The 11305-nt window shown below is 37.1% G+C and overlaps 1 protein-coding gene across 2 annotated transcripts in view; it reads left to right on the plus strand.

Moving 5' to 3' along the window:
- Window positions 1–6330: 6330 nt before the first annotated feature.
- LOC102300534 (striated muscle preferentially expressed protein kinase) overlaps window positions 6331–11305 on the plus strand; it is a 61683-nt gene continuing 56708 nt past the window's right edge. For both annotated transcript variants that reach the window (XM_042221430.1, XM_042221431.1), the window contains exons 1-2: window positions 6331–6751; window positions 8235–8792. In XM_042221430.1, coding sequence (XP_042077364.1) covers window positions 8408–8792 — 385 coding nt within the window. In that variant the 5' untranslated portion in view covers window positions 6331–6751; window positions 8235–8407. The remainder of the gene's footprint in view (window positions 6752–8234; window positions 8793–11305) is intronic.

Here is an 11305-nt window from a genome sequence, read left to right on the forward strand (position 1 = left end):
GTGACCTAAGTATTGAGAAATGTGTCCTAGCGTCTGTAAAAAACTGTATTAGCTCTGTCACACCAGTCTGGATTTGGGTCCTCATTCACACATCATATGACCTCAATATAAAACCCCTAAGTGAAAACAGCCCTGATGTGGTGTTCATTTAAATGAAAGAGTGGGTTTGTAAGCATTTAGTTTTGCTATAAGAATCCCTTAAAAAACGATATATATATGTTTAGACAGCAGACAATATAACAGCCAAACACACATATAGTTCCTATATACCGTAGTCTCATAGCCCAGTTACACATTAAGTAAATAGGCAAACTTTAACATTATAATGCGCATGAAAGCAGACTTTAAGTGGTCTGATAGAAACATGTATGTGTAAATCACATCTTTTAGCACCAATCCTAGCAGATTCACATGCATGGAGAGTGAGACAAACAAACTGTTAACAGATAGGTAGTGGCTAATGACGCTGTCTATCTAAGAATAGGGGCTTACAATTGTAGTACTGGCATGTATGCCACAACTCCGGGAGTGGTGTGCTAATGACCAGTTGTGGATCTTGGCACCTCTCAAAGGGCCCAACATTGTACTAAACTGGCCATTTGGTACTGGATGTTTATAACCTGTAGTTAAAAGAAGAGGGGATGTTAAATAGTAGGAAAGTTTGTTGATGAGTTACTGCCATCACATTCAGAATGACCTTTTTTCCCCCATTAAATGCTACGTTTTCTCAGTTTAAACATTTGATATGTTTTCTATAGATTTATGGGATTTTGAAATCATTGCATTCTTTTCTTTTTACTTCTATTAAACCTTTCAGGAATTGGGATGGGAGTTATCATCAAAACGGACTAAAAGTGTCATCATTTTTTATAAAAAAATGCCTTTTGACTGATGAACTGCACTATACGATGATGCTATCGCTCATCTGTATGCATTATTAAATTGCTGAAGTAGAGTGAAGTAGAGCTTTTTCTACTTACCACTGCAAAATCCCTTCCCAGTCTGATAATGTTGGCCAGTGGTGCTTAAAGCAGACATGATCCCTCCAGTGCGTCTCTCAGTGTGAGGTTTTATGAGATGATTAATGACTGAGAGAATAATGAAAAGTTCTACAACACAAAGTACGGGGTAGTTTGATCTGATTAGGCTTCCAACAATGATTTTATTAAAACCATCTAAAAATTAAAAATGACTCTTCAGTGAACTGCTGACAACTTAGATCTGAATGATAACATAAGCATAAAATGGCAATCCTCAAATACTTCAGAACTGCACTTACAGTGTTGTAGCTGATTAAAGGTACCTGGCTTCACTCCACCACTGGGAGAGATTCCACTGTCTGAACACGCTTGTAATGCATCAGCATCCAGCAGGTGAAGCTGTAGAATGTGTCTTAGTGACAATACCTGGCACTTTAAAACATTGTTACCACAATATCAGTCGATGAATCAAGTTGTATGTGTAGAACATTGTTCAAGTGCAGTTTACAAGAACAGGTATGTAAAATGGTGTGCTCCCTTATTCACACAGGATCACCAGGTGGCTCCACATGTTTGATCTGGACAGTTCTTATAGCAGATGTCCTTCCTGACACAACCCTGAAGGCATTTGTGTCTTTTTTCCCTTGTTAGATGAAGGTGAAAAATAGTATTACATGCAGCCACCCAAGAGAAAAATGATGAAAATTGCTCAAAGTTGTGATTATAATTATTAGTAAAATTCAATGACAGTATAACTAACATTGAAATGTAGTTTCTAGTAATAAACCAGCATAAACTCATTGAATACAAACCTGCTCTATGAATTACATTTACAAACGGTATTAGTATTAGCTTATACTTAATTTGCAAACGAAACAAATTATAAAAACCATCTAATCCATCCCAATATTGCCTTGTGTATTTAGTCCCAGCCATAGAGCTTGGAAAGCTGGTGAGTAAACAGCTAACAGAGCGTTTTACTCATGATTATACAGGAGAAAGGTCAAGAGTCAGATGTAGCCTGATGGGAAAATTAAGGGACTGAATATAAAAAATACAAAACATATAAGGACTCATAGGAGCTGCCGCATTATGGAGCGGAAAAAATTAAACAAAACAAAAAATTTAATCAGTAAATCAGTGTGTAAATAAATCAATAAACAAAGATCATCACTGCCAGTGTTCTTAATAGAGATGCGAAGTTAAAAAACAGAATCTGACAGGTTAAGCGATGGTTGACAGAATAAGAAATAAGAAATAAGAAAGGGCTTTTCCTGCTTTGTATCCTTTTTTATTTTTTTTAATTTTTTTTATTGTTATTATTTTCCCCTTGATGGCTCAAAAATGTATTCATAAGAAAATAAAACATTGCTTTGGTTTATAATGTGGCAAGCCAAAAAGGTGTTTTAGGGTATGCTAAATAGCAATTGAGAATATAATTTTATTTATTTATTTTTTAACATGGAACAATTCCTCTCAGTAGGTTTGCTAAAACAAAGATTAGTCAAGCTTACAATATATAATTTAAGTATAAAAATATACATGAATTTATATATATATATATATATATATATGTGTGTGTGTGTGTGTGTGTGTGTATCACGTTACTAAAAGCGGAGATTCCAACACCTTGGCCATAAGCAGATTTCATTGTTGAATTTAATAGAAAGATCTTGAAGTTTCTGTGACTGTAGGCAAGTTGAAAGACTTTAGGGGTCTGTCAGCACAGCAGCAGCTCCTTGAAATCAAACTTGAAAAAAAAAGGATAAAGTCAGAGGGATCTGAAGCATATCTGGCTCTCTTTAAGCTCAGTCACCATTAGCTGAACTACACCATGACCGTGGCGACCGTGGCTTAGGGGGTTGGGAAGCATATCTGTAACCTGAAGGTCGCCGGTTCGATCCCCGGCCTCTTTGTCCTGGTAGTTGTGTCCTTTGGCAAGACACTTTACCCTACTGGTGTTGGCCAACACCAGCCTTGCTTCTGTCTGTCTGCCCCAGGGCAGCTGTGGCTACAACCGTAGCTTGCCTCCACCAGTGTGTGAATGAGCAGTGGCATTGTAAAGCTCTATATAAATCCAATCCATTATTACACATACGGCAGACAAGTTCTTATCACTGTGGAGGTGAAAGTAGATCAAAGTATTTTGATATTATTGAAGAAATACCTATAATGACAAGAGTCACCTGTGTACTTTACTTTGAGTGTATTTGAGAAAGAAAAAGAAAGGGACATTTTCTATGAATTAACAAAAATAAAACGTTTTAAAATTACAATTTTACAATTACATGATCGCAGTGGGCTACCAGAACTTTCTATTTAACTCCAAACATTTATTTCTTACAATTCAGCTCAAAGAGTTCTGCTGATAGATTTCTTTCATTTACTAAAGCTGCATTTGTTTATCAAGTAGAAAAAACTGAGACATACCGCTGAATTTGTACTTTTTTTTTTTTCTTATATTGAGACATTTGAGGAATTAAATGTGTAGTTAAACTTCTTTACACTGACAGAAAGGGGAGTGTCATTTGTCTGGCACTCTTAAGATCAAAGTGGTGTATGTGTCTTATGGAGTCCAGAGTTTTGTAAATGCAGTGTATTTAGAAAAGAAAAATAATCTTGTCCTCAGTTTGCCAACAGTTTGTTGCAAATAGAGGCATTATGGTAAATTGGAAGGATTCCATGTATGGAGGGCCTTGAGTGCCAAAATAAATATATTAAAAACATCATTAAATAATTCATTAAATGTGTTAATAAAATAAAATGGAAAATCATTCATTATTCAAAATATAAATAATTATTATGTATTTAGTTCATTTATTTTGGCACTTGGTGCCCCCATACAACATAAGTGCCAACCTTTGGGATGAAAAACAAACCCAGAATCTGAAGGTCCTTTTATGATTTTTATGGCTTTTATGGCTTGAGGTGAATCATTGCCTATAGACCATGTTAACATACCTAACTATTAGGCTAGTTATGGTTGGTAAGTTATGGTCAATTGACAGATGACCTTCCAGCTTCACTCAGCTCGATACCAGTTCAAGTCACCTCTCCACATTCTCTCTCTAGATTGGCGACAGTAAAGAGAGATCAAACTGACATGGAGGTACGACAGACAAAACAGAGAAATACTGAGATACACCAGTTATTGCTTTCATATTGGTTATTTGAGCTATTTGGAATCGCAGAAGCTAATGGCTGAGCTCATAATCAACTGGACATATGGAGACTTAAGTTTGCAATGATAATTGTTGAGCAAATTCTAGTTTGTGGTTAAATGTAGCTTTTTCATTGAATAATAGCATTATAATCATGAAGGTATTAGGAAGTTATTCCCTTCCTGAATAATGCTCATTTATAAATGTGATTCTTTATGTGATAGTAAGATTATATGTTTTACTATAAAAGTAAATTCTGAATGTACTATTTTTGTTTGTAAAGGAAATGTGAGCATCTTTTCTTATGTTGTATTATTACTTTACCTGACCTTTTTGTTTGATTACAATCATGTAGCTTATCAAGTCTCTCGGTGACTGTTTCCACAGCAACAGCACAGTATTTGCAGGAGATTTTCAGGAGAAGCCATTTATTTTCTCCTTCTTCTTGGTTTTATGGACTCCTGAGTACTCTGTAATAATGACCACTGATTGAAAAGAGGGAATAAAAGGAGCCAGTCCAGACAGAACAAATGTAGTGTCTTGTGCTGCGGTGGCCTTGGAGTCCTCCTCTGACACATTTGAAGCAGATGGATGGCAAATCAGACGCTCTACTTTATATAACAACTTTTTGACTTTGGTTCATGTTGACATGACAACATCATGCAGTTGCTGTAGATTTGTTGGCTGTACACCCATGATGAGAATCTCATGGGTGTACACAGTCTCACCACATCCCAAAGCTGGTTTATTTGACTGAGATCTGGTGACTCTGTTGGTCATTTACAGTGAACTCATCTTCATGTTCAAGAAACCTGTTTGAGTTGATCTCAGCTTTGTGACATAGTGTGTTAGTCTGCTGGAACACTGTGGTCATAAAGGATGGACATGGTCAGCAAAAATACTTAACTAGGCTGTGGTATTTAAATGATGCTTATTTAGTAATAAAGGGCCCAAAGTGTGCCAAGAATATATCCCCCACACCGTTACACCGCTAGCAGCTTGAACTGTTGATACAAGCAGAATAAATCTGTTTACAGCACATTCTGACTCTACCATCTGAATGTTGAAGCAGAAATTGAGACTCAGGCGACATTTTTCAAATCTTCTCTAAGTCCCTTAGTTTCCTGTTTAGCCTACAGGAGTGTGGTCTTCTGTGGCATTTGAGATGCTCTTCTGTATACCTTAGTTGTAACGAGCTGCTTATTTGAGTTACTGTTGCATACAGCACCTATCAGCTTAAAGAAGTCAGCCCATTCGCCTCTGACCTCTGTCATCAATAAAGCAATTTCTCCCACAAACTTGCTGCTCAATGGTTATTTTCAGGCCATTCTCTGTGGTCTGAAACCCTAGAGATGGCTGTTTATAAAATACAACCATGCCACATTTAAAGTCGCTTAATTGAACTTTCTTCTTCGTTCTGATGCTCAGATTGAGCTTCAGCAGGTCATCTTGACCACATCTACATGCCTAAATGTATTGAGTTGCTGCCATGTGATTGGCTGATTACATATTTGGGTTAAGAGGAGTTAAACAGACGTACCTACAGTGGTACTGAATATGGTGTCGTCTAGGGACGCACCTTGCTCACTGTCACACTAACTTAGCTATCCAGGCTGTCATTCAAATGTGTCTGTAAAAACTGGTCAAGCACTGCTTTGAATTTAAAGCCCAAAGCCCAAATTCTTATTGAAATATTGATCAGTGAATGGAAGTTTACCAAAATAAAAGAGAGATGGAGCGAGTGAAAAACAAGCTACAACAACTTAGAACTATTTTTATAAAAGCTCTACAAAACCTACAGCTGCTCACTATGCTTCAGTTAAACAAACATAGTAAATATTCCTCCCAGTTAGATTGTATCGTTATATCACTGCCCTACAGTTCTATGAATCACTCATGTCTTTATTCTTAGACTTTCTTTTTATAGCAATTCCAACGGTCACACACACACACACACACACACACACACACACACACACACACACACACACACACACACACACACACACACACACACACAATGCTTGATAACATTATCTAAAGGGCTTGGAGTGTGAGTGCTTTGAGCATGCATGTGTGCGTGTGTGTGTGTGTGTGAGTGTGTGTGTGAGAGAATAGGTTATACATTGCAGGCTAGGAAATGTGACCTATCTGTGGTGGTGCAGCTGTCGTTCCCGACCTGCAGGAGTTGGGGGTGAAGCAGTGACAAGGGAGAGAAGGAGACAGATAACACGAACCGACTTGAGAACATTAAAGCCTAAAAAGGTTAAGGGTGTCGATTTTAAAAAGCACTTACATTTTCTTTTAATGGTAAAAACACAAGACCGGAAGGCCTGAGTCGTTTGACATTTAGGAAAAAAGGGATCTGTCTCTGTCTCACCCTTCACCAGGGTTCAAGCTGTTGAAAGGGACCATGGCCGTGGCTGCTAATGCTACATGATCTAGGGTGGCCTTACACCTACAGCCCGTGCTCGCTGAGGACACTGAGAGACACGGGCTTTAGCAAATGATTTGAGATGAAACATTTTGCTCCATGGATCTTGTTACCTTAACATGGACTTTGCGGGGATGTCCAAAGGGATTCTTGTCGGCTTTGATGGCAAGAGAGAGGTAAGGTGCATTACTTTCTATTATATAGCCTATTTTAGGCGACTCCTTGGATCAGCATATGAAACATCATACATTAACACATGAAAGAAATACGCCAGCTATTCTTTAATTTTGCTTCTCCACTTGCTGTCATCTGGAGTGATCACTACACTTTTTCCTACACAGGCTTATGAAATTCTGCCCTTTAAATGGCAAAAAAAATGTCATTTTATTGTCATAATTGAATAATTGAATGAATTTTTCCCTCATTTGATTAGTATTATTATCATTTAGAAAAAAATTGCCAACATTAACTGCAGGTAGGTGAAGGAAACCAAACACGACCTTTGGCGTCACAGTCCTTTGACAACTTGTACCACTCTTCAAGCTACAGGCTGTTGTTTAGTCTAAGACCCACTAGTGGCATCCAAAAAGGTTCTAAAATTGGTTCTCCCTCCCGGCTACCACAGCTTGACTTCTCTGTGGTTCATCAGTTTCGTGGCACGGGTGCCAAAATGAGAGGACATACAATAATGACATACACATACAGTGACTGCTGAAAGTGTCCCTGCAGTGATTTCTAAGGCAGAATCCTCACTTTTTTTTGGACCTGAAGATCATGAGCATCCAGTATTGATTTTCAGCCTTTGTACAAAGAGATTTTTCCAGCTCTTCTGAATCTTTTGATGATGTTATGTTCTGCAGATGATGAAATATTCACAATCTTTACAGTTTTACATTGAGAAACATGTAAAACTATCATTATTATTATTATTATTAATAATAATGATAAAATAATAATAATATAAACATTATTATTCTCCTCTGCCCGTCTTTACTTAACTTACTTACATTAAACTTATTCATGTTACAAACATGTTACTAGGGTAATGTGCCTCCAGCAGCTGCTTGTTAGTTCCACTTATTTTTCCAGGCTTTTGTGTTGCTGCTGTCAGCTTCAAAATAAGCTAATATTTTGTATGAAATACTAAAATGTCCCAGTTTAAACATTTCACATGTTTTCTGTTCTCCACCGTGAATAAAATATGGGTTTTTGAGATTTGCAAATCATTGCACTCTGTTTTTATTTACATTTTTCACATCATCCAATTTTTGGGGGGAATTGGGGTTATAAGGAAAGGTCACAGTTTGGGTTAAAACACATTAACAAGCTCAGTTTTCCCACTAAAGCCCGTAGTAAACCTGGGCTTCTCACAATTTCATAGGCTCTGCTGCAACAATATTCAGGTTTGCACTGAAGACCAGGATGCTTTTTTGTCACTTATAATGACTTTACTTTCACTTGGTATATAGAGACATTACAAAGGGTACAATCAGCCTCTTTTAAGCCATTTTAATAACCAGTTTCAAAATAATACATTTTATACATATTACAGAGTAAAAATATCTCTTTTTTGTTTGTTTATTTGGGTTTTTTTGGCATGTTGGGATCGGTAGATAACTTTGATGTCAGTGTGATAAATATACTCTGGGTTTTTTTCAGTTCCTGGTGCAACATCCCAGCTCAAACCCCCTATGCACTCCCAGTGAGCCCAGAGACATCTAAACTAATGGAGTCTTTCAGAAGAGGCATTCAATAGATGCAGTTCATCTTGATAACCCAGTCAATTGCCAGATAAGAAGTACAGTTAATTAAAAAGACTTTAAGAAGTCAAGATGGCAGAAAGCCACGGTTCAAGTTCCAGTTCCAGTTCAAACATCCCTTCCAAGAGGGCCAAAATCAGCATTGACCACGTTCCAGAAAATGGGGCTAATATCCAAGAACCAGCAGCTCCGGTTTTTGTGCGTAAGCTCCGTAAAGCAGCAGTGGGAACAGGTTGTGATATCCGACTGAGGGTGTCAGTGCTGGGGCATCCGACACCTTCGCTGGCCTGGTACTGCAACGATGAGCTCTTATCTCCATCGGAAGCCCAGGACTCGGGTGGTCTCTGGATACGAGACTGCCGCACAAATGATGCTGGCTTGTACACATGCGTGGCAACCAATGAGCTGGGAGAGGCAAGGTGCAGTGCCGTCTTGGCCGTCATGGACCTCGGTGAAGGTAATCACAAGGAGCTTAAACACATTGTTCCTATCAAAAGAAGCCATCATGATGAGGGATTTTAAAGCTTTAATGATATATAACTGATTCAGTAAGACCAACCTAACCTAAGACCAACCTAAAATTAGCTTGTTGCATTCTCTCTGCTGCACAGCTGAACATTACAGAATATATATGCTATACAGTTCTTAACAAATTTATTAGGGTGTCTGGCATGAAAGCACAAAAACACAAATATTTTAGGAATCTGTCAAAAGCCTGTTGAAAACGAAATATTCTTATTTTTTAGGGACGTTGTATATTATTCTTGTATTTTGCACCTGTAACTAAAATCAGAAAACCTCCTGGTAGACTGGGGAACATATCCTTCAAGACTTTAAGTAGACTGTCTACACGAACTGCCTGCCACTTATTGGTTGTATCACTAGTTTGACAACTTGCTATTTTGGCATATACAACCTGCGCAATGATATAATAATAATACAACAAAAATCAAGTAGATGTCAGCTTTAAACTTTCAGTCTCTGGTAGTAGACAAGCTCTTGGTTTTATGCTGATTTTATAATGCTGTACAAATAAGCACAATGATATTAAAGTCACTGCGTGGATTGTTCTGCAGATAAATAACTGTGACGTGGTTTTTGCTTCAATACTGTAAATTCTCACTTTTAGTAGAAATGTCTTTTGACTGAAAATAAAGACCTCATATCTTGTTTACAAGATTTTTAAAATGCTGGTGTCAGTCATTCTGTATGGATTTTTGAATCTGCAGAAATGCTTGGGAAGGTAAATATTTCCAAGCCAATGCTTAACAGCTCATTGAACAGAAGACCGAGGCCGTGACGGCGCTGTAAAAACTCATTTAGCTGTAAAGATACTGCTGCTTTTGCAGCTCTGTATCACTTCCAAAATTAGAACACTTGGCTGAGACAGTTTTGCTCAGGGTGACTGGTCTTGTCAGCATAAATTCACACAGCAAGGCATGCGAGGCATAAGTTATGTATCTGGGAAAAAAGAAAAGATCAGTCCCATCTGTCACATCTTCAACATCAGTTTTTCCAACTCCCACATGCTGACATCTTGTCAGTGCAGTGTAATGCAGCTACTTTAAGTGCAGGCTATGAAGTGAAGTAGTCAGAATGAAAAAGGTAGCATGTAGCAGATACTGCTGCATGAAAGCACATAAGATTTAGTGTCTTTGTCTAAGACATTTCACAATCATGGACTATCTAACAGTCTGCTTGTCTAAATTTTTTTGTTTCTTCACACCAGTGTTGGTCAAGTTCCTTGAAAAAAGTAATTAGTTACCAATTACTGATTACTTCTCCAGAAAAGTAATCCCATTATTTTACTGATTACTTATTTTCAAAAGTAATTAGTTACTTAGTTAATTAGTTACTTTTTAAAAACATAATACACAACCTAAATACGTAGCAATAGAAGCAATAGAACTTTCAGCCCAGTTCTATTTTTTATGCATAATCAAATGGAAAGCCTCTTTTTAAAAAATGTTTTATTAGTTTTAATCTTTTAATTTTATGCACATTGCATTAAGCAAAATTTATATATGCAACTGTCTTTGAAATTAAGAAATTGTTTAACATTTAAACCTATTTTCTGCATATTCCAGCATATAAAATAAAATAATGATTTGTGTTTACACTCACTCTTTCAAATAGATGCAAGTAAAACACAAAAAAAAAAAAATAAAATCAAAGATCCAGCGGCACTGAGTCCTGTCGCAGCGGTCATGTCAGCGGGGTGATCTGTGAATTTCACATTCATGTGGCGGCTTGCTGGGTGCTTGCTCGGATTTGAAACGCTGAGGAAAGAAGTTTTCTTCCCCCGCAGAGTGAACAGCGGACGCTAATGTTTTTGTCACTTTTTACGGAAAGTCAAAGTAATGTCAGTACTTCCAAGCTTTAAACGCTGCATGGTCGTACTCTCTCCCGCACTCCATATTATTCATTGTTGATCTACACACGTCTGTTGCTGTGACGGACATCGCACGCGCTTACGTCAGTGTCATGAGATGTTATCACAAACAAAATCACGATGGTTTACTAACGCAGTAATGCAGCGTGTTTACAGGAAAGTAACAGTTATCTAATTACTTTTTTTTTGCAATAGTAATCCCTTACATTACTCGTTACTTGAAAAAAGTAGTCAGAAATACAATAACGCAGCCCATCTTGGCTCCACGGTGCTGTTACCTACTGGAGTATGGAGTTAAATCAGGGCCATGATGTTTGTGTAGTTAAAAGAAAAATTTGAAATCGAAAATATGTAAACTGAAAGCAAAAGTCACATTTTTAGAGTGAACTTTGAAAAAGAAAGATTTGGATTTAAAATAAAATCAAACGTTTTGAATATTTGTATTATTTCTCTGAGTAAACTTTATTTGAAATTTTTCAGTAATCTTCTTTTCATTATTATTATTTTTAAAAAATCTATTCAGTCTCAGATTAAATTTTTTCAGATTCAGATCTTTTAAATTAATGTACAAAAAAAAA

Source organism: Haplochromis burtoni, unplaced genomic scaffold, assembly GCF_018398535.1.
Source record: "Haplochromis burtoni strain Fernald_Lab_line unplaced genomic scaffold, NCSU_Asbu1 Contig_67, whole genome shotgun sequence".
NCBI classification, from domain to species: Eukaryota; Metazoa; Chordata; class Actinopteri; order Cichliformes; family Cichlidae; genus Haplochromis; species Haplochromis burtoni.